The sequence below is a fragment of the Talpa occidentalis genome, unplaced genomic scaffold (genome assembly GCF_014898055.3).
Source record: "Talpa occidentalis isolate TD23 unplaced genomic scaffold, MPIMG_talOcc4v2.1 talOcc4.2, whole genome shotgun sequence".
NCBI classification, from domain to species: Eukaryota; Metazoa; Chordata; class Mammalia; order Eulipotyphla; family Talpidae; genus Talpa; species Talpa occidentalis.
Window position 1 is genome coordinate 101594705 of NW_023602073.1, and position 24229 is coordinate 101618933.

Sequence of the window (24229 nt, forward strand, 5' to 3'; positions counted from 1 at the left end):
TAAAACTCATAAAAACTCCAAACAAAGCTAGTTAAAATATACTCCTAATAAAAAGCTTCTTTTAAACTTATGCAATCAACAGTCCTCATTAAGTCCTCTTGATTCTTACTTCTGTATTTCTGAATAGTGACCCCATAGATTAAATGAGACACCTAACAGCTTACAAGGGACCTGCAAGGATTATTTTTCCAACATTCCTGAAATAGCTTTGACTTTAATTCTAAAGCACTTGAGATCTAAATTGAATCTATAGCGCAAAAAAATTGTTTTTATTACAAGAAGTGAATTTTAGATGTTTGAAACAGTGCTAATAAATCAGATAAATTATTATTATAAATATGACTTACTTATGTGCATATCACTTTGTGATTCATTCTTTCCAACTAAAATTATGCTACTGGCAAATTTATAAAAACAAAGTAATTAAAAGTCCCCACGAAGCAACAACCCTTTTCACTGAACTAAAGAATAAAGGAGTAAAAGTGGGGAGAGGAACTTTTACTTGTCACCTTACATCTTAGCTTTGCTTTTTTTTTTCCCATGACAATAAATGTTTGCAATTTAATGAAAATTTTAACAACAAAATAAAAGTTTCTAATAAAAAGTTAAATTAATAGCATTTGGAGGATATGAGCCCTCATTGAAGAAACAATCTATGTAAGCAATACAACTGTTAAGTCAGATTAAAAGGGACCGATCCATCTTCAGTGGAAAAAGCAGAAAGATATACAGATTCTGTCACTTTGTTTCCATGACTACCTCTTCACAAGATGCCCACACCTCCCCCCTTCATTTTCTATTCCTTTGCCCCTAAATCATTTCAGGACTGTGGATCATCATTACAACATGGTTTAGACCAGCTCCCTCCTTTCTTCTTGTTTTGTGTATCCAAACAAGCATAAATAAACCAAAAATGGTACCAGAAATACAGAAGTTTCCAATTTTGCCTAGGAAGCACAGGGAAATATTGTATGTCACTTATTTAAAAAAGGAACAAATAAAATGAATTTGGCACTTGGGAGAGCATAAAATCAGCTAAAAACTCTACTAAACTAAAAGCAACTGTAGTTCATACATAAGACCCAAAATAACTAATGAAGTCATTTATTTATTTACTTATTCATCTCTCCAAAACTTTGAGGGGTTTTTGATTCCTGCTTTACCTTAACTTACAGTGGGTAAAGTGGGTCAGAAGTATCATTACCTGATCCAAGTATTCTGGGTAAATCTTTGGAATTAAAACTAGCAAGAGTAGATGAATATAAAAATTATATAAAACCTTATGAGTGAGAATCTGAGATAATCAGCTTGAACATATAGCCCAGCACAAAGCAAATTATATAAACTAGCAATAAGTACAATTGGTAATGAATAAAGTTCCAGAATTTAGAAATTTTGTTAAGCTTAATACTTTTGAAAACCAGATTCTATTTTTATGTTATTAGAAAGAGGAAAACAGTGTCTTCAGTATTTTCAGGTATGATTTCAAATAAAATCCTATTTCTATACATAATTTTTATATAAATTTTCAGGTACAGTGACTAACTATATATACTAAGTGATAATATCTAACTTAAGAATGTCTACTTCAAAGGTAAAACTTAATGTGTTCTGAGTCTTCAAGGTAATAAATGTCATAATCATTGCTCTTACCCATCATTAAGTTTGGGTCTAAGTGTATGTACATATGCATACTTTAAGAGGATCTGAAAACATTAAGTTTTATACAGGGGATTGTTGTAATAATAGAACAATCTTAATGTCATTATAAATTTTTTAACTGGAAGTAGTTTACACAGTTGAGACTACAGCTTTATAGGAAAATATTTAAAGAAACTTACTCTTTTTTTTAATGGAGCATTTAATCTCCTTTATAACACAAAATTTTAGTAAAAACTCACCTCAGATTTAAGCTCATGGTATTGTTTAGGGTAACTAAAATAAAGCTCTGGATAATAATAGCCTTTTAGGAGAGGTAAAAAGAGAAGGGGCTAAGAGACAAAGTTCTAGAACTTCACCAGAGATAGACTCTAAATTTAGTTTTGCTATTTGTGTTTGCACCTAAGCTTTCTTTCATAGAACTGCTATTTGAATAATAGTGTGAAAACTACTTATTTATGACAGTGTAGCAGTAAAACCAATTCTTCTTTCTATATCTGGATTTCCTGAATAGGAAAACTTTAACATGGAATCAACATAAGGTGATGATTTAAGACAAATTAATAAATTAGCACACTGCTGGAAGACATACCTGATTCTGGCCAGAACAGCCTGTAGAAAATTCAACACTGTCCTAAGTTGGGATTCTTGACAAGCTCGTAGAAGCATACTAAATCCATCATTAAGCAGTTTTTCATGGGAAGGATGCAAGTAATGGCTGGTCTCAAACACTTCTTGAACGCCATCAATATAGATAGAAAGAAGTGTCCAGAGAGTCGCTCTTTGTCCCATCTCATCATTCTTAGATACTAAGAATTCCTTTGCTTTCTCCCGGAAAGCACCTGAAAATTTCTCAGCCAAAACACCAATGTCCAGATTTTTCTCAGTATACATCAAAAGGAAGGCCATCTGACCCTTCCAAATTAGAGGAGATGTCATAAAGGCAGGTTTGAGGAAATTCAGGAGGTCCAAAACACGACTTGCTACATCTTCCAGCTCCGCAACAGCTGCTAACAGTAGAAAAAGGTTGAAAAAGTTCTGCAGACCAACTTCAGTTAGTTCTTCCATTCTTTTTTGATGGAATTTAGAATATATTCTGTAAAAAAAAATACTGCTTTAGTAAAATTGTTTCACTCACAAAAATTCATTTCTTAAAATAATATTTCATCATACTCATGACAGTTTCATGTTGTTAAATTTTTTGATAGTTCTTTATTATGATGCTGCCCATGACTTCTGTACTTAGAGAACAAACTCACAAGACTCTGATCATCAAATTTCTCAATGATGCAACAATAAATCATCTGTAAGTCAAACCAAATCAGTGGTTTTCCCCAAAGGACTTCAGAAATGTCCTTTTCATATTAGTACATGTCTTTTTCTCTTATTCTAGTTCCTCCATCACTTTTCCTTTCTTATTTTTTATTGACAAAAAAGAAAGAACACAATTTTTAATTACAATTTCCTATGTTTTACAGAAATCTTAACCAGGCAATTTTATATAACAATTTTTCCTTAAATGCTCTCTCTCTGGACTCCTCACAAAGACTTGCCCTTGTTTTATTTACACTGGAAACAATTCAAGGTGCTGAAGAAGTTATTTTTAATCTACTTGCAAAGAAAAATTTGTGTTCATGTGTTCCAGCCTAGCCATTTAAAAACCTCTTGTTAATACTACTCAATATAATTTAATAACTGATATACTTTTCTTTCATCAGTTATAGAATTAGAATTGAAAACTATCTTGAATCTAACTTATGGATTGAAAAGTTCTGCAACTTCTCTAAGTGACTTATTCAAGATAGAAGTGATGAATATTCATGAGGTAAAATGTTCATAAAGAACTATAAAAACTTTATTTTTAACATATAACTTTATAAAAAAATTAAGCAATATAATTTATGACAATTTATAAAAAATTGAGGTGATAATATCTGCTTAAATTATCTTTATATCTCCCATCATGCCCACCATAGTGCTTGGTACTTACATAATATTTGCCTAATAGTTAAGACTTCTTATTGAGTGAATTCCAATGATTTATTTTAGCAATAAAGTTCTGAGTATTATGTGTTCCATCAAATGATTTAGGAGTCAAAAACATTAACAACTTTTGAAAATACCAGTCAACATTCATGACAAAGAAAGAATATGACACACACCTTCCTTTGACTTGTTTCCAAGGATGAGGGCCATTATTCTTTGTTGCTTTTTTAACAACTTTAGCCAAAATGCAAAGGAAAATGGTATAACTACTGCTGGACTTATACAGGTCAGGATCTTGTTTATCACAACAGCAGGTCTTCACCATTTCTAGCATAGATAAAGGTGACTTAACAACATTTACAAGGCCTTTCAAAGGAAGCCAAGAAATACTGAAAGAACTATTCTAAAAACAAAAAGATAGAATACAATTATTAAATCTTTCAATAAATAAGCATGGAAAGATATAATTAGCTCATTAAGTGTTTTACTATCTTAATCACAAAAATTATACAAACTGTTGTCATGTATTCCCCCCAAAAAAAATTTCCATAAAAGTACAAAATCTCAAAAGGTAAATTCCTGAATTGTCCACCATAATGTTTAACAGTTGGTTTATCCAAATTTGTACACAATCAAGTTTACACACTGCTTTCAAATGATATGACTCTTAAGAGTGTTCTTACATTCTGTAAGCTTTTCAGTGTTTATTTGATACCATTTACTTTAATATCAGGTTACTTACTGCATAGAATTTCCCACATTCTGGCTTTAGTTGTTTCTATCTCCTAGTGTCACTTACTGTAATGAAAAATAATGTATTTTTCCCCCTACCTTCTCTGTAAATTGATACCTGTATCTAGAGGACTGATCAGATTCAGGTGGATGTTTCTGGTAAGAATCTTTCACTGGTAGTGCTAGGTACCTGTTATTTCATAAATTAGTAAAGAAGCACTAAGTTCTGACTTTTATTTTTTTGTGATGGTTAAGATCTAGCAGGTTGTCAGTCTGATTTCATTTTAGTGACCCTCAATAGCATTTTACTTAAGAGTTTTAGCAATCATTGATGATCACTGCCCAAATGCCTTATTTCATCAGATGTACAAAATGTTGATTTTCTAATCCTATCATTCCTTCTGAATTAGCTTGTCAGAAACTTGGTTACTCTATAGTACAGTTTACATTTCCTTTCCTTTACAAGTTTTAGAATATTGAAGAATTTTTTTTTCAGAAGAGCAACTTTTCTAATGTATCATCAACTAAGGAATTTAAACATATCTGGGAATGGTTTAATACATAGCAATCATTGCTCTTTCTAATAAGCTCAGATTTCCCCAGTGTTGAACAAGCCTCATATTGCCTTCTATGCTCTTCGACATGACTCCAGCTTACTTTGATACCTCCCCGGCTTTCAGGTATGGTAAGATACTCCAGACTCATCTTGAACACATTCTGCCTCAGAACCAGAGTCAGTCATTTCTCTAACCAACCTGACATTATACTTCACAGAGAAGCATTTTTATGTTTAATAAGCTTCATTATGTAAAAACCCAGACTTGTAATGGACCTGAAAATCTTTCATTCTCATTTTCTATCTTAATTGTAAGGTTCACTATCCAGAAACCCAAACATTCCACATCCTGTTCCCTCACAGCAGGTAACTGAGTATCTTAAATCTTCCTTTAAAATTATTTTCCAATTTTGTCTTCTTTCTAAATCCACTGTCCCTGTTTTTGTTCTGACTCACAGCTTATACTGTACAATGCATACTCTGCAATTATTTGCTTATACTACTACAATGGATTCCTAAGTCACCTGTACTATAATTAGTTATAAAACTTTCAGAAAAAACTTCTTCAAATATACATTCTTGCTTTCCAATTCTGCTGAATAAATTACAGCCCAACTGCACGTTATCTTCAACCCCTCACAATATATGCCCCAGTCTATAATCTCTACTTTCCTTATCTCCTTTTTCTCCACATAGTTACCTCAGGCCTATTATTCAGAATTAACAAAGTAGGAATAGTTCATATTTTTTCTTGTCTCCATACATTGTCCATACTGTCCTTTTTGCCTGGATTTTTTTTCTCCTGTACTTGGAAAATCCCACTCATTCCCAAAGATCAAGTTAAAAAATTATGAGCTCATAAAAGCCTTCCACAGGTTCATCACTGGTTAGATACTTCCTCCTCTGCCCTGCCATGATTTATAACTTTTGATCTATGATACATGTTTATCTGCCCAGTAGCATAACATCTGCTATTCAAGTGTGAAAACTATTTCTTATTTAGGACAGCAGTACGGTTTATTATGTTATAATAAAAAAACTGTTAGAAAAGACAAATGAGGTTTTAAAAGAAGCCTTTCTGGTACAATTTTGACTACTATCATGTACAAATTCTTCAAATTTCTGGAAAAAGTTCATATTTGTTTACTCTTTAACTCACCAGGTTCTTGCTATAATATTCCCACAGAATTGTGACAACTGCAATATTTGGTTCCCAAAAACCACAAAGTGTCAAACAACAGTGAAGATACATTCGCAACTGTTCTTCTAGTATACCATCCTAAAAAGCAAACTGAGGTTGTAAGAGAGTAGAGACTCTGGCAACATGAATATTATCATGTAATATGGCACCAAATAATCTGCTTCACAAAAGAATATGAATATGTGTCAACAGACCATAGCCATTCTTATCTTCAGACCAGAAAGTCAAAATCTGTAGTTATACTCTAAATATTCACTTTGAAAACCATTAATATATAGGGAAAATAGAAATTACATAATTCAATTTGATTTTAATCCAATTCTTTAAAAAATTACAATAGTTGTTTCATAAGTCAATGGCATAGGAAACTCAGAGAATGGAAAATAAACCCAAAGCAAAAAAAAGTGATAAAATTCACCTATTAAGATGTACAAAAATAAAGAGAGCTTAGTCATATATTAACATAAGTACTTGGTTAAATTTCTTACGGGGAATTAAAACAGTTGTTTTAAAAAACAACTTAGTATAGTGTATATATGTCTATATGTATATAGTGTTTATAGACATATATGTGTGTATATATAGATGCTAACCTTTTAGTAAATAGCAGAAGGAAGTAGGAAAAAAGTATGTTCTTTAATTCCACAGGCTGAAATAACAACACATTCCTGCTAAAAAGTGACACATCACTGAATTCCAATCATTCAACAATTACTTATTTACAGCTTATGGTATACCAGACACTATTCTAAAGTACTAGACATAAAGCAATGATTAAGAAAGACACTAATAGAATCTATACTTTTTTGAAGAGAATGGGAGAAAAGGACTAAATGTTGTCCTAAGATCAACTTTTAATGTGGAGAAAGGATTTGCATAGTCCTATTCACCAGCTTGGTGTCCTACAATTCAACTCAATTCTGACACTATCTATCAAGAGATAGGATCCCATTCCATGGGTTAAGGGTTTAGTCCTACTAGAGAATTTCTCCCCTCCTCATACGCTTCAGACCAAGTTCAAAGTGTTACCTATACTTTTGACCACTGACTATAGATGGGAGGAACCAACAATGCCCTCCATGGACTTCAGATATCAAATGAAAGTTCAAGTTGTTACTATACTTCTGACTAACTGGCTATAAAGTATAGCATTTTATAAAATATATTTCATGCTCTATATTCAAACATTGCTTTGTTTTAAACCATTATGCCTTAACTTTTTCTTCACAATTCCCTTTTAAAAAAGGTGCATGTGCACACTAGTTCAGTTCCAGATAGGATTTGTCCATCTTCAAGGTACCCAGGTACCCAAAGAGATAAGGACACACAATAGTTAGCAGGGGAGGCAATAGATACCTTAGCTCAAACTCATAATATAATAAAAAAAATACAGATGAAATATGGTAGGAGGAATATTTAAGAATACATGAAAACATTCATTTCCTCCTGCCTTATATTTTCCTATCATACATTTTTTGGAGAGACAAAAAACAAAAAAGCCGGTACAGAAAACTGAGATGTTTTCCACAGGCATAACCAAAACAGAACTAGAAACCTAAACAGATTAATAATTGAACACACAGCAGCAGAGAATAATTCTTCAAAATTAGAAACAGAAATAATGGGAAAATAGTTTCATTAAGAATCCTACAAAGCAAAATGTTTTGAGGGAGTATACAGTGAATCAAAATATAAGAAGATTAAATTCAAGCTAGCTGTATAAATGAATATGAACCAAGACAAGTTTCTTAACCTCCCTGGGTCCCAGTTGCTTAAGGAGTAAAATGGAATCTTCACAAGATTGTCATAAACATGAAGGGAAAGAATGTATATTAAGTGCTAATACAGAGCTTGCCCACTAATAGCGATCACTCATTTTTCTCTAAAGGAGAAAGGTACCTTTGTAGATTGAACACTGATTCTTTAGAATATCAAATAATGAATGCAATAGGTTCATAGCATCATACCTTAAGCCAATATATTTCAATGTTGTGAGTGTTAAGGTCAGATTCTCCCTAAACTAAAAGGTTTGATTAATGACATCTAAATCCATGCTCTCTGATTAAAGATTTTTTAATAAACAAGAAAAGGCCCATGGGCTTCTACACAATCTTAAATTTGCCTGGCTCGATCTCAGAGTCCATGCATTTTTCACAAGACCTTAAAAGCTCTCTAGGTATCTCCTCTCAGCTGTGTAAGTGTATATTAACTATTTAATGACGGAAGATACCCTAGAATATTCCACACTGTTGACTTCTGATTTATGCTTTAGAACTTTTTTTAAAGATTTATTTATTTATTTATTTATATAAGCACTGGGTACAGTCAGAAGTGGGGGAGGGTGAGAGAATTCACCAGAGCCAGAGCGGGGAACAGAAAAGGCAGACTGACTAAGTACACTGCTGAGGGGAGCAGCGGGAGCAGCAGGAGAGGTCTGCACGCCATGTAGGACCCTCCTCCAGTGGCCAGGGAGCTGCCGGGGATCGAACCAGCATTGTAAAGGCTGTGGGCAGCTTCACAACCCAGCGCTCAACCGCTGCGCCACCGGGGAGGCCCTATCTTTATTTTTGAAAGGTCAAATTTTGGCATATTACATTTGGCGATACTTCGAATGATTTTTCTGAACTAAAAATGAAAAGATTTACTATTTTAACTTATTCTTTAGAAATAGTAATTCAACATTTAAACAACTGTTAATAATTTAGTTATATATAACTAATTTACCTATCAGAAACCATCAGAAGAATAAAATTAATTTGCAAGCTAAATAGTAACTATTAGTTTGGAAGATTGGTTTTATTGTTAGGATTGTATAGAGCTGGATGGACTTCAATATCCCAGTAAAGGTCCTCCTATCCACAAACACAATGATTTTGAATTAATAACAGAAGGTATTGTCCAGTGTTACTCATATCTCATTACATTATGAGTTGTTTTTAGCCTTAGACTCTCCAAATTCTTTGACGAACACAAAAAAAAAAATATTAAAAAACATTAAGCTTACTTAGGATTTCTTTGTAGAGTATAAGCTTCTACAAATTTTACTAGAAAACTGTTTCTGTGATCTCAGAAAACCATTAGGCTTCCTAAAGTAGGGCATATTAAACAAAAACTCTCCCTTTTTCATATAAAAATAGGCAGAAAAAATGTTTACTGATAATACTAACAAATACTACTGATAAACAGGATAACTTCTAGAAACATTTTTAAAGCAAGTAATTATTTAATTGTACCTATCTATATAGAAGTAACCAAGCTATGTTCTTTTTACTAAAAAGTTTGATGTCTGCCTCTGGAAGATCCTTTCTGAACAGAAAAAGTGGGCCTCCCCTGGTGACGTAGGCTGTTGAAGTCAGCGCTGCGAAGCTGTCCACAGCCTCTGCTGCACTGGTTTGTTTGATCCCTGCTACCCGGTGAGAATCCCACATGGCGCAAAAGACCTCTCCTGTCTCACCTACTGCTCCCCTCAGCAGTGTATTTCAGTCAGTGTACCTATTCTGTTCCCCGCTCTGTCCTGTACCCCCTGAGTCTGTCCTGTACCACGGTTCTTTTATGCATGAATAAATAAATATTAAAAAAAATAAATAAAAATAAAAATCAACTTCTAAAAAAAAAAACTACAGTGAAGTACCTACCAATTCTATTTGAAGACTGCTCTGTATGTGAAACGTATGTTTTTTTAAAATATTGTAAATGGACTCTTTCACTGTGGGAGATGAAGTCAAAGCACATGAGCATGGTCAGATTTTAATTTACCCCAATGGGAGAAAACAGATATAATAAAACTGATAGCTCTATTCAAACGTATTATTTATTTTTTATGACCACCTACTGTACCAACAAAATTGGCTTCAAAAACTCCAGCAAGTAGCCCCATACTACTTATACAATCTAATTTGATACAATCAAGGTATGATAAAATTGAAAGATTACTAGTGAGACTGGACTACTTCTTTATACATATTATAATGACCTCTCTTCTCACCAGAAAGATAATATTTTGATTTATATTCGACCTAAATCCGCAGAGGAAGTTTCAGAGCTTAGCTGTGTTATCCCTACTTTTAGGGTGAATGACTCATCCCAGATGGCTCAGGACTTCGTTTTAGCACTGAAAATCTTGGGAAAACCCAAGCCAGACAAACTAGGATAGCTTTCTCCAACCCCATTATACTATTAGTTACATTGAAAAAGCATACTATGCAATGTTAGAATAAGTTTTTAGACATTATGTGGAAGATATTCTAAGACAAGTTTTTTTCAGCAAATGAGTGTCCTTCATTTAAAATCAAAAGTATATGGATTTTAAGTATAAATCAACAGAAAATATTAATTTTCAAACAACTAAAGGTGGTTTATAAAGGCCTTCAAGGGCCTCCCTGGTGGCACAAGGGGTTAAGGCGCAACCTATGAAGCTGTCCACAGCCTCTGCAGCACAAATTCAATTCCCTGGCCGGCCAGGGAGCAACCACATGGCACAGCAGACCTCTCCTGACTCACCCTCTGCTCCCCTCAGCAGTATACTTTGGTCAATCTGCCTGTTCTGTTCCCCACTCTGTCTCTGGTGAATCCTCTCATCCCCCCGCACCTCTGGCCTTTAACCCAGCTCTTGTATGCGTAATTTTTTTTTTTAAAAAGGGCCTTTAAATCTCTTAGTCAAAAAGCAAAGTCTTCTATGAGATAGAAAAGATGACAATTCTTTTTCCTGTTTGTCCCTGACATTTTTGAGATTCTGTGTGTGTGTGTGTGTGTATGTGTGTATCTCCCTACAAAACTTGGAAACTCTTAAGAATACTCTATAATTTAAACTCTAGCTGAATAACAGCATAAATTCATATACTGTTAGAAATGAAAGGAAGTTTAAAGTATTACTAGCTAATTGCCTTCATAGATGATGTAAACATTTTATCTCAGAGGCGTGAAGCACTGTATTAACAATTCTGCAGAAAGAAAAATGTTTAGGTATGAAATGAAACCAGGATCTTATTCTCTACCCGCCCCTACTCCACATTTTAAAAGGATTAGTTTATTAGGAAGAGCAGAAAGACAAAGAGAGGCACCTGCAAAGTCACAGATGGGGAAGACAGCTGCTTTTTTATTAACAAGAACCTTATTCTTGAAATTGAAAAATAAATGCAAGAAACTTCTGAGCTGCTAAATCAATATGCCCCCCAAAAGAATGAGAGGCCAACCAAAATGATATAGGGGGAAAAAAACAAAACAAAACTTTTATAGTGGTTGGGATAGTAGTTCTTTTGATTCTGAAACAATTAAAATATAACAGCACTTTTATTTCTAATACAACTTATATATGCAGAGCTCTTTGGCATTCTAACTTAGCTCATTATTAGGAGATTCATGTTATAATTTAAAGAGTCTTTCAAAGATATGGCTACAAAATGTGTGTATATATGCATATATTGTGTGTATATATATCAATCTCATACAAACATATTTTTAAATTCTTCTTTAAGTTAAAAATCATTTTTAACAGAAAAGCAGTCTATTTCTTAAATTAAAAAAATACCCTTTTAAACTCTTCCCTTAAATGCCAACATAAATAACTTATCACAAAACTTTGCAGAACTACAATACATGTTTAAAGATGTGATGAACAGCACATCTAAAAGTGCTTTAAAAGGAGGTCAAATCTGACCTCTGGGCCATGAAGCACTACATTAACAGCTCTGCAGAAAGAAAAATGATAAGGTATGAAATGAGTGCTCAGAAACCAGGACCTTATCAGTTAGCATATGATTCAAGCCTGTAAGACAAATTGCTCAGCAAGGCAAGTCACCTTCCTGCTGTGACGAGGATACAGCTGAATTTCCAATGCCACTGACTATCTCCCTCATTGTGTCTCCTAAACTTGATATCCTCTAGTCAAGGAATGGCTTATAATTCCAAAGCATCTACTACTTATTTGGAATATATTTGTCAAAGTCAACAACTAGGATAATGATCTTTGTCCTTTAACTGACAAGTCAGTGTTAGAAATAAAAATCTTCTAAGGATAGTCATTAATAAGAACACTGACCCTTCATTAACAAAGAATGATGATAGCTCAAGATTTTTAATAAGTAACCTAAGTTTGTTACTTCATTGTAATAAATAAAATCTGTAAGATAAAAATTTAGCAAAGCTCACAAATTGTCTCATTTTAAATGTATACCTGAACATTGACAGACTTTTTCAACAGTTCTTCTACAAAGTTCCAATTTGACTCCATGTGTCTCTAGGAAAGGAGAAAATATTGTTGCATCAAAATTACTGCTCTTGATTATGCATATATTTAAAATTATGGTATAGCAAGTTAAATGTGGAGTATAAATATTTTCTCTAACATCAGACATCATTTCAATTTTTTTATTGCCTACTATTTATTTTAACAAAGAGTTAGTTGACAAACTTGGTTAAGAAAAAATTTACAACTGCTCCAATTCAAAACTATCAGTAACTGTGTTTCTCTTTCTTAATAAGCTTCCAATAATTTATATGATTCTTTACTAAGAAAATGTTACTACTAGTGACATTTCTAGTGCCACTAAGAATTTCTACTGTTCTTACCAAATAAGCAGGAACATGACAGGGTTGATATATTTAACTTTATAATTTGATAGTGTTAATGAGAATATTTCAATTGTTTTATTGTAGCAAGGCATTTGAACTAAATTCTTGTTTAAAGAATTTCAATCCTATGGGTAAGTACTGTGGCTATCAGCCAAAGCAAAAATAACCATAATTCAGAGGAAATACAACTGTATCTTTCCCAAATCAAGTTTGAATAAGAGCATCAAAGGAATATAAATTTTTCTTCAAACTGAGCTTTGAGCATCTATAGCATTTTTTTCTATATATTCAGTTATGCATAACTTATTTCCACTGATAGAAGGGAGGTAGGAAGTCATCAATTTGGGGCTATCTTTCATATTTCTTATCCCACCATGAAAACTAAGACACCTACTTAAATATCAGCACAGGTGTTATCTTCAAGAGCAATATAAAATAGATCCTTCAAACTCCACTTCCAGCAGACTAGATAATCTGGTACAACTCTCATTTTAAGGTTACATTTTATACCTTTTATCCATTCACCATTCAGACGTTTCAAAGATGAGCATCAGGTAGCCTGACTGATTACAATATGTTCTGGACAGGAAAAGTACTGTTAAATGCCCAAAAGTAATTTTCCTCTTTAAACTATATTTGCTTTTAAAATAGATGACTGGGATTGTGAGAAGACAACATACTCTCATCTTGGCTCTGAGATAAGCATTATACAGAAATATATGAAAATCTAAAGTCTTGAATATGAGAAATTAGGCATCAAATTACCCTTACAGGTCTATATATTAAGAAATCGGCGAGTTTTGTCATTTAAATCCACATATAGCAAAAGCCCGATATGCAGAAACTTAAAAAAATTAACCATATCTGAAACCTATTTAAAATGTAAAGATTTCACATTAACCTTCAGGGCAATGCAGTTCACATTTAAAAACTGATACATCTCTGTGGTTATCACAAGATGGGAAGTATTTCCCTGCTCCTGAACATATGACTAACCATTATTATTTCGTATCATTCTCTCACACCAGATTACTCTTTAATGGAATAAAGTACGCTTAACGCATAACCATTTTCTCTATGGTAGCTGGCTGTTCTGATACATCAAAGGCAGAAAAAATGAATTCAGGTAATTTTCAAAATTCCGATCTAAATACATCTCAGGCCCAAATTAACATCGTATATAAGCACTCTGAAAGGATGAGTTAATATGCCTTAATGTTCACCGATTAAAATAACTATATGATTTACAAACCAAATTGAGATACTTTTGTGAACAGATGGGAAAATTGACCAGATAGGATAACAGGATAATGAACATAAACTAGCACTGTCCCTAGCAAAGTAGTACTCATGGTTACCCTACCAAAGACCTAGGCATTAAAGGCAATCCTTAGGAGAAGCCTGATTTCGATTTTATCTAAGTAATAAAAACAGGGTGACACATAACAACTGTGTATCTTAGTTTCTTTACCTGTAAAATGGATATAAGATTACTCTCATAGACTTCATAACATTTCACTGAGATAAAAAAATGAAGTTACTGTAAGATATTAAACACTTTGCAAATGCAATATGCTGAAGGTATTACCCCTAATGAAAATTATTACTAAATGAAGAGTTTTTTTTAAAAACATTAAGAAGTCCAGAAATATTTGATGAAACTCTTTGAAGATTTGTGAATAAGGCTAAGTCCATTTTAATATACACATATACATTACGTATCTTTATTATTTTTATCAGATGAAGGTTCTTTTTTCAAATATCATGGCTCTTTCCTTTTAAAACTACATAATCTACAGAACTCATGATTTTTAAAGATGTATGTATTGTGGCAAAAGAAAATCACATAAGAACTGCTGACAAATATTTAAAAACATATATTAAACTATTTTAAATACCAACAATTCATTTACTATCTTCATTTTTGAGTTGATAAAATCAATAATCTCCTTTGAAGTTCTCTGTATGAAATTGAAGACTGATCTTGCAATAGAAGAGTAATCAGTACAACTGAAACTGCAATAGTAATTATAACGATATTTATATATTAATGTGAGTAGATAACCTGCCACATTGGGAATATCCAGTGGTCAATATCAAACACTATTAAAACATCCTGTCCATTCAAATAATTGTTAATACAGTTCCAGCAAGTATTAATGACCTGAAAACATGTTTCTTACAGCAAGAAACAGTGCAATCTGTTTCTTATGCAACTTATCATCTGTACCCATTATTATGATAGCCACTTAACAGAAACTCAAAACTGCTTAACCAATTATCTATTAATTTCCATTGATTAGAAGTAGAAATATACACAGAGAGGAATTAGGTTGGAAGGGAAATGAAGATCTTAGAATTATAGGTACCTTTTTTGTGTTCTTTCAATGATGTATTAGCATTCTAATTAAAGCAAGTAAAACATTAACATATTAACTCTACAGAAATATTGTATGAAAGGGTTACTAGAGTAATAATGACAATTGTTAACATTTTTGAGTATTTATTACGTATCAGCATGGTAAAGACTCACATACAGAAACAAAGGATGTATGATCCTTCTCTCTGAGAAACTCATTCTATTGATCTCTTTCAATAAGTTCGTAGTATGATTGATTGATTGATTGATACTGAGCTGTGGGTGAAGTTCTCAGAGCGCTTTCTGACTTATAATTTTACTCTAACTTGGAGTCTCCTAAAGGGCCTTTTACTGTTATAAGGATCTTTAGAGCATATCTTGAGGCCCTTTTCATTTCTATGACACTACGTCAATACTAACTGACCTTCAGAGTCCATGGATGATTTTTGAGCTGTGTCCGATATTCCAAAGAGAGGAGAATCTGTCAAATTCATCATGGAATAAGTTTCATAAAGGAATAGTTCCCATACCTGGTAAAGGATGACAAGCAAGGAACTTTTTAAAAATAAGGATTCTCAAACTCTAAATCAGATTACTAAATCGGGATTTCAGAGTTGAGATCTAGAAATCTGGTCTAATCAACCAGGTTTGGGAACCAATTCCAAGATGATTTTTAAAAAGAGAGACACTGACTTCAAGATTCTGATGCTTTTTTTTTTTTTTAAGATTTATTTATTTATGCATACAAGAACTGGGGGCAGGCCAGAGGTGTGGGGTGGAAGAGGGGGGTGAGAAGATTCACCAGAGACAGAATGGGGAGAGAACAGGCAGATCTACTGAAATCCACTGCAGAGGGGAGTAGTGGGGCAAAGCAGAAGAGGTCTGCTGTACCATGTGGGCTGTTAGCTCCCTGGCTGGGGATCGAACCATGCTGCAGTGGCTGCCAATAGCTTGACAGTGCTGTGACTTAATCCCTGCGCCATCAGGGAAGCATTCTCATGCTTATTTTGTGGAAGGGATGGCCTGTTAAAACAATATTCTACAATTCATTTCTAAATGTGAAAGAAATTACATACAAATAGGTTTCAACTAAATAAATCTACCAGCTAAATTTATTCATAAAGCTATTTTTTTTTTTTTTTTGAGCTGGGGCACAGGTCAGAGGCGCAAGAGGGTGAGAGGATTAATCAGAGACAGAGTGGGGAGCAGAACAGGCAGACAGACCAAAGGCACTGCTGAGGGGAGCAGCGGGCAAGACAGGAGAGACCTGCCATACCATGTGGGCATCTCCCTGGCCAGCCAGGAATCGAACCTGTGCTGCTGAGGCTGACAGACAGCTTCACAGCACTGTGCTCAACCTGCTGCGCCACCGAGGAGGCCTATCTCATAAAGCTTTTTAAATAACACTGTAAAAAATGTTTTTAACTAGAAATTATATACTAGTTAGAATCGCTTTCTACTTGAAATAAACTTCATTGTTGTTTAACAGATTTAAGAAAAAATCTTTGTGAGGACCCTCTAATTTTATCAAATTATTGACAAAAACTATTAATTCATTTCTAGAGACATGCTTTCCCTTTGGCAATCTTACAGATTTTAAAACTAGAAGAAAATTTCTCAACAATCCAATTCTATGATTTTTGGGTAAAGAAACAAGAGGCCCAGAAAGGTTTAAGTGATACACTGAAGGTCACACAACTATTAAGCAGCAAAGTCAGGCTTGGATCCCCAGTCTCCTGAGTTGCTTTTCCTTAAACAAACAAAAAGATAAATCATTTTTTGAGATATTTACAGAAAGGCCTATATCCTCTAGCTTCAGAAGCTGAATTTATAGCTGTAGGATTATGACCTGATTTTTTCTGTTCACTTTCGTTCTAATTTGTCTTTTAAAAAATATTATTTATTGATAATATAAGAAGCGTAAATAAAATAAAATCTTACCATATTATCTGGTTCTCCATGGCGATCAAACTGGTAAAATGAAGCTGCGTGAGTAATAATCCACCAACTAAAACCTAATGGATCTCTAGGCTGGATTACAGGCACAGCGGGGCTTCTTCGGTCACTTGACTTTTCAAAGAGTGTTTTAAGTAGTTTATTCAACCAGTTCCAAAATGACTATAGAAACAGAAGTAATATAATTCAATTCAATTAAGACACTGATCCAATAACCTTTGATTTGGGCTTTTCCTCCACTTTTAAAATTAAATATATATTAAAAAGAGAATACAAAACACATATACAAAACTTAAGGGATAATAAAAATTGTTAGGTTAAAAATTAGAAAATGACTAATACTTTATGAAGACCCTATATGTTTCCACAATCACATCATCGTCCCACATCAGGGTAGCCATTATCCTGATTTTCACAATGAATTTTTCCCTTGCTTTTACAAATTTTGCAACATAGGTATGTAATTCTAAATCATATATTATTTGACTTCCTTTTTTGTGTGGCTTTTTAAAAAACCATGTTTCTTATATGGCTTGTTTGAATCCTTTGGTAACTTGCTTCTTTTGCTCAACATTAGGTTTTTAGATTCTCCCACACTAATGAGTATAGCCATAGTTCATCAGAGTATTCCAATATTCCAATGACTATATTTTAAACCATTTACTTAGTTTATTATTGTTGAATAATTGAAGAGTTTTAGTTAAGATTTTCCCTACATTTTTGTTCACTTAATACAAATATTCAAGTTAATAGGAATAAGGTTGTGAAAAATATCTGAACTATTTTTAGTACAATCTGAAGTCATGTTCCTTTATTTCTAGTATTGACTCTATTTTGTAATCATTTCAAAAAAGTGGCCAACTTTGGTATCTTTTTTCTTATTTGAGATTAATCTATCCAGTTATCCATTAACCCCTTTCAGTACATAGATTCAGATTTTTTTTTTTTACTTCTGGAATGTTTTCTTGTATATGATTTTGAATGTCAGTTATATCCCATTGTTTTGTTTTCTTCCATAGACTCCATTTATACACAGTTATTTCAAAAACCTATTCATATTTGCAGTTTGCTCACTGTAACTCAAATATCGTTTCTAGACCCACCTAGTGGATAAAGCAGGAAATGTATACATACATCTACATCTAGTTCTAATTATCAGAAACCATTATTTCATACTGATATACCACATTCCAATTCAAGACCCTAGATTTCCCTTTTTTGGTAGCTGTAACTCAATTTTCCATGGTGACAAAGTTGGTTCTAATTACCCACAATATATTTATTTGCTCTGTCCTAGAACACATTATAAATTTAAAATTGCTAATTCATATATAACACTGTAAAAGACAAATCTAACAAGAATCTAACATTTGCAGCTCTTTATAGTTCTTCTATCTTAAATTTTTATAGTACCTAGTCTATGCAACTTGAGCTTACTTTGAGCTTTATCTATTATTGCTGTATGTGTGTGCATGCATGTGTGCGTATGTGTGTCTGTAAAATGTATAAAAGTTAATGGTCAAATTTATACAATTCAGCTACTGTCTCTAAAGTTATATGGCAGCTTCAATGTTCAGCTCAATTCAGTTCCCATCTACATTTAGTATTTGGTCTCAGTACTTACTTTCTACAAGCTTATAGACATTCATTATATGATACCTGGCATGGTTAGATTAGATTAAACTTTTAGGAGAAAATTAAAACTGCCAACTGACAGGAATGGAAACTTCTAATTTGACTTTCAAATTGAAACAGCCTTCAAAATCTGTGAATAACATAACTTATTTTAGTTGCATTAAAAAATAATATCACCTCAAATTTTCATTATTTTAAAATAAGTCACGTAATATGAAGATCATACAAAGCAATTGGTTAAATAACACATACTACTATGCAAATTTCTACAGTATAATATTTTAAATTATACCTATTTTTCTGCTTAAAATCTAGAAAAAGACTAATGGCAACAAGTATGAACATGCCCTCATTAGCTGTATGTGATTTACACCTTCAAGCCAGAAAATTTATAAAACAAGAAAAATTCTTTAAAAACATAAAATGTCTTAAATATGGGCCTTTTCAGAAAATGGAAAAGTTGCTGTGTTTGCTGTGTCAGTGTAATAAAACACCATGACAAACAGAGGGGAAAATTTGGTGAGTCTCTCTACCAATTAAATTTCATTGTAGGGCCTCCCTGGTGGCGCAAGGGGTTAAGCACTGCATTAGGAAGCAGTTCACAGCCTCTACAGCACGAGTTCAATCTCGGGCCGGCCAGGGAGCAACCCACATGGCGAAGCAGACCTCTCCTGTCTTGCCCGCTGCTCCCCTCAGCAATGTATTTCAGTCAGTCTGCCTGTTCTGTTCCCCTCTCTCTCTCTGGTGGGTACTCTCACCCCACCCCCCATATCTCTGGCCTGTACCCCAGCTCTTGTATGCATAAATAAATTAATTTTGGGAAAAGAAAATAAATTTCATTGTAAAAAGTGGAGTACTACTGGCAAACCAAAAAGTAAAAAAAAAAACCCAAAACAATAAAAATACATTAAATTTATACTTAATAAGCTTGCTTGGGCTTATTTGTACTTTGTACATTATTAAAATTAGAAGGCAGCAACCAAATCCCAAATCTTTTTCTAATAATCCATAACACTTGAAATAAAATAAAGCCCCATTCTGAAGACTTGGCTCAAAATTAAGTGAAATAAAATTTCCCATATTGCTCTTTGTGTTTTTCCTTCACCCTCCTTGAAAATAAGGTACCGTAAAATAAATAGAAACCTCTCTTTTAGTTTCCCAAACTGCAATCTGCTATAGTTCCTAACTATTTCCTAGATTATCAGACTATCAAATATTTTAGCTTCCAAGATTCTTGATAGAAGAAATAATGAACTTAAATAAAAGAAGAGTGAACCTTGTTTTGCTTTTAGCCGTTTCATATTATTTAGGATTAAAAAAATAATGCATACTTGGAACTCAGTTAATACTCTATTGAAGGTTATCTTTAAAGAGAGGGAAATTTCTGAGAATTTTTCTTGTCCAAAACAACTGAATAAATTCAACATGAGAGTAAGCACAAATAACTAACATCAACTTTACAACTTACTTCTGAGAGAGACCATTTACTTCTGTTGTCGAGAAGATGAATGAGGAGAATCCATAATTCTTTAACACATGGACATGGGCAGTGGTGACTCATTAATGCTTCAGACGGCCTAACCTATAGAAAAGAACCAAATATGTTAGAGAGGAATTTTATTTGCCACCTATCTCCCCTTATGTTTTTTTTTTAAATGATTTAATGACTTTAAATTTATACTCAACTACATGAAATTGTTTCTAAAAAAAGTTTGATTTTTATCAATCTTTAAAATAAATTCCCATTTTAAAATCAGAAGTACAGAATGAATATTATTTTTGATCTAAAAAATACCTCTGCTTAGTCAACTAGTCAAATAACCAAGAAACATTTCCCATAGAGGGCAACATAGAAAACATTTGAGGCCTTATTAGCAATATATTTGTTACAACTATTTATTCAACTCTCATGTGTATAACACCACCCATAAGCAAGAGAGGAAAAAAGATGTGGCTGTGTTCCAGTAAAATTTTATTTACAAAAACAGGCAATGTGGGGCCTCCCTGGTGGCGCAAGGGGTTAAGACACAACCTATGAAGCTGACCGCAGCTGCTGCACCACAAGTTCGATCCCTGGCCAAGGAGCTACCCACGTGGCACAGCAGACCTCTCCTGACTTGCCCACTGCTCCCCTCAGTAGTGTATTACAGTCAATCTGCCTATTTTTCTCCCCACTCAGCCTCTGGTGAATCCTCTCACCCCCACACCTCTGGCCTGTACCCAAGTTCTTGTATGCATAAATAAATCTTAATAAATAAATAAATAAATAAAAGCAGGCTGGAATTAGTATTTAGGCTTTTTTTTTTTTTTTTTTTAAGAATTAGCCTTTATCATCTATAGGCCAGAGATGGGGTGGGGGGAGGTGAGAGGATTCACCAGAGACTGAGTGGGGAGCAGCAGAACAGGCAGAATGACTTAAATATACTGCTGAGGCGAGACAGGAGAGGTCTGCTTCGCCATGTGGGTTGCTCCCTGGCCGGGCAGGGATCGAACTTGTGTTGCAGAGGCTGCAGATTGCTTCATAGCGTGGTGCTTAACCCCTTGCGCCACCAGGGAGTCCCCCAGCCTCCTTTTAAATTTTTAAGTAAAATTTTTCTTTCATTCAATTCACAGATAATTAAGAGAATAAACAAGCAAACCATTTTTAATTAATTTTGGTCATAAATTTTCATAGCAGCTTTGTTTTTACAGCCACAACCTAGAAATAATCCAAATGCTAATCAACAAGTGAATGAATCAACAAATTGTGGTATATCTATATAATGGAATAATATCCAATGATAAAAAAGAATGAACTTATTGGTATGTTACAACAAGCGTGACTCTTAAAAACATTTGAGCAAATGAAGCCAGACACAAAAATGTAAACATTGTATGATATTCATTAAAATTAAATTCCTATAGATTAAAACCACACACATTAAAACATGACTACTTCTACTAAGTATCAAAACTACAAATAAAGTCTTAAAGCATTACCTTGTCATACCTGTTGAGTGACAGGCTTATTAAATCATAAAGGAGATTTTCACAATGTTCTTCAAATAGACTGACATTGGTTAAATTGTCACCCGCCAGATTCATAAACTGATGACCATAAACAACTTGTTCTAAAATAAGAATAAATTCTATTCAAAATAAAGTAGATTTTACTTATTCAAAGGAGGACAATGATTATACAGCTTTAACATTTTAAGTTGCTATTTTAAAGTAACACATACAGTTAAAACCTGTTTATTTGGCAAACAAAAGTTAAGTTTGAGGACAATTTCTTTCTTATGTGAGTATTGTTAAACATTAGTTTAATACAGTTTTCAATCCTTCCACATACTATTTAGTATATTTCTCCTTTCTTAACATGGCTAAATTGAAAAGTTACAATGCAGCATGACTTAAATAAAATAAAAATAAATAAAAGAGAAACACTAGAAAATCTTCCCTCATATTTCTAGTCAATAAAGCCTTCAAAATATTATCCTTAAATAAATTCTAATAAAGTTGATGACATGCAATTGTTTTATGACATAAAATAGAACAAATCAAGGTAACAGATACCAAAATGTGTGTCTATATCAGAATAAGCCCACTGAGCACTGCTCTAAGGAAATATTATATGGAATATAGAGTCCACATGAGAGGAAATTATATATTTATGTTCATTTTTTTATATCTGTGTATACAAAGTGTACACACAGGTATTTAGTAGTACTGAAAAGCAAGAACTGAGGTAACAGATACCTTCACAACCAAAATAATTAACAACTTACCCTTAAATAACATGTACAGAATATTGCTAAATTTCATAATGGAACCTAAACATACCAGAAAGCAAGACCAAGAAACAGGCAACACATGAAATAAATTACTATCCATAATATATATCAACTAATTAATTTTAAAATAGGAAAAAGTAACGGATGAGTAGGTAATTAATAAGGAAATATAGATAATACAATTATATAAAGATGTTCAACTTTACTGGTAATCAGGAAGTTGCAAAGTAAAACAGAGATTCATTATCTTTTCTTATGATAGTTGGTAAAGAAGAAAAACAAGTAACATACACCACTGTCAAGAGTATATGATCAGTGTATATACTCTGGGAAAACTCAGTGTACAATGACAGAACTGTATTTACCAATATTTATACATCTCTAAAAAACTGTTATATGAGACATTATATAGAACAATATGATGCTATTTGTGGTTAGAAGCAAAACCAGAAATCCTGCCTAGGAGTACACACACACACATGCACACGCACACGCACACGCACGCACACACACACGAGAAGATAAACAAGCTGTTCCTAGTAGTTGTCTTTGGAAAAAAGAGGAAGACTTTCATTTTTTAATTTGGTTACTATTTGACTTTTAAAACACAAAAGGCGCTTATTAAAGTGCAATTTGAAAAACAGTAAGTTTAAATTAAAAAAAAAAAAAAAACATAAATCAGAAATCCAAAAACTTACTCAATTTTTCACCCAGCATGTGAAGAATTTCTAGCACCAGCCAATGGATATCTAAATGCAGATGTAATAAATGCCATGATGGTGGGAAAAGCTGTAAATGACATTATTAAGTGTAACTGAGAATTCACAATACTTTACTAGACATTTTGTAGCATGTCTCAACAATCTTCCATACTCACAGGATAAAGAACCAATTAACCTACCACTATTCAAAAGCTCAGGGAAATCCTTTGTCTTGTTCATCAGAGGATTTCACTGGAGATCTTTGAGAGCAGGATATAGTGTCATATGATGGTTTAAGAAAGACCCATTCTGGAACTGTCAAGAGATTTCTACAGAATAGTAAAGGTCCCTTTCAACTAATATCTCATACTACTACAGCTACAAGAAAGTAAAAGAATTTTTTAAAGCATTAATTTTTAACACTTTATTTTAGACTTTAACAGGAAATATTTTTAAATGTACCATGTACCCAGGAACGCCTATAAAATAATTTTAGCAAGAAAACTTTAGACTACCATGCTTACTATGAAACTGAAATTAAAAATGATGCAGATATTTGCTTCCCGATGCATACACAGAATTCAACCCCACTGTCTGATTCAAAAGCCAGAGCTCTTAACTATTATGATATACTAGGTTATCAATAACCTTCTTCTAGTTAACATTTAGTATTACTATAAAAATAAATACAACACACATGTTCTATTAAGACAACTAGGAAGAATAATAGAGAGGGGACCTGCCTTATCCTGTATGCAAACAAAACAAAATGCTACACTAATAAACAGTGTTGGTTCAGAAATAGATAATAAATAAACAGCAAGACAAGAAAGAGAAAAATGGATAAATGTGGTATCATAAATCAGCGGGGAATATAGGGGTCGTTCACTTGCAAGAAACTGTGGTTTGATTTCTCACTGCATGGCATATTTTTTTAAAGATATGAATTTAAAAGATAAATGTATTAAAAAAGAGTACATTTTTAACAATAGCATAGAGATGATACAATAGAAAAAAATTACACATATAACTAAAATACTTAATCTACTTAGCAAGTCAGTAAAATTTAGGAAAAGATAAGTGGATGAAGTATTTCTGATA

At 33.1% G+C, this 24229-nt stretch overlaps 1 protein-coding gene across 2 annotated transcripts in view; it reads right to left on the bottom strand.

Annotated features, from left to right (window-relative positions):
- MMS22L (MMS22 like, DNA repair protein) overlaps positions 1 to 24229 on the bottom strand; it is a 98609-nt gene that overhangs the window by 64644 nt on the left and 9736 nt on the right. For both annotated transcript variants that reach the window (XM_037520137.2, XM_037520136.2), the window contains exons 7-14: positions 23126 to 23216; positions 21634 to 21764; positions 20123 to 20236; positions 17005 to 17181; positions 12307 to 12369; positions 6093 to 6212; positions 3822 to 4048; positions 2252 to 2755 (exon numbers count right to left, since the gene is read on the bottom strand). In XM_037520137.2, coding sequence (XP_037376034.1) covers positions 2252 to 2755; positions 3822 to 4048; positions 6093 to 6212; positions 12307 to 12369; positions 17005 to 17181; positions 20123 to 20236; positions 21634 to 21764; positions 23126 to 23216 — 1427 coding nt within the window. The remainder of the gene's footprint in view (positions 1 to 2251; positions 2756 to 3821; positions 4049 to 6092; positions 6213 to 12306; positions 12370 to 17004; positions 17182 to 20122; positions 20237 to 21633; positions 21765 to 23125; positions 23217 to 24229) is intronic.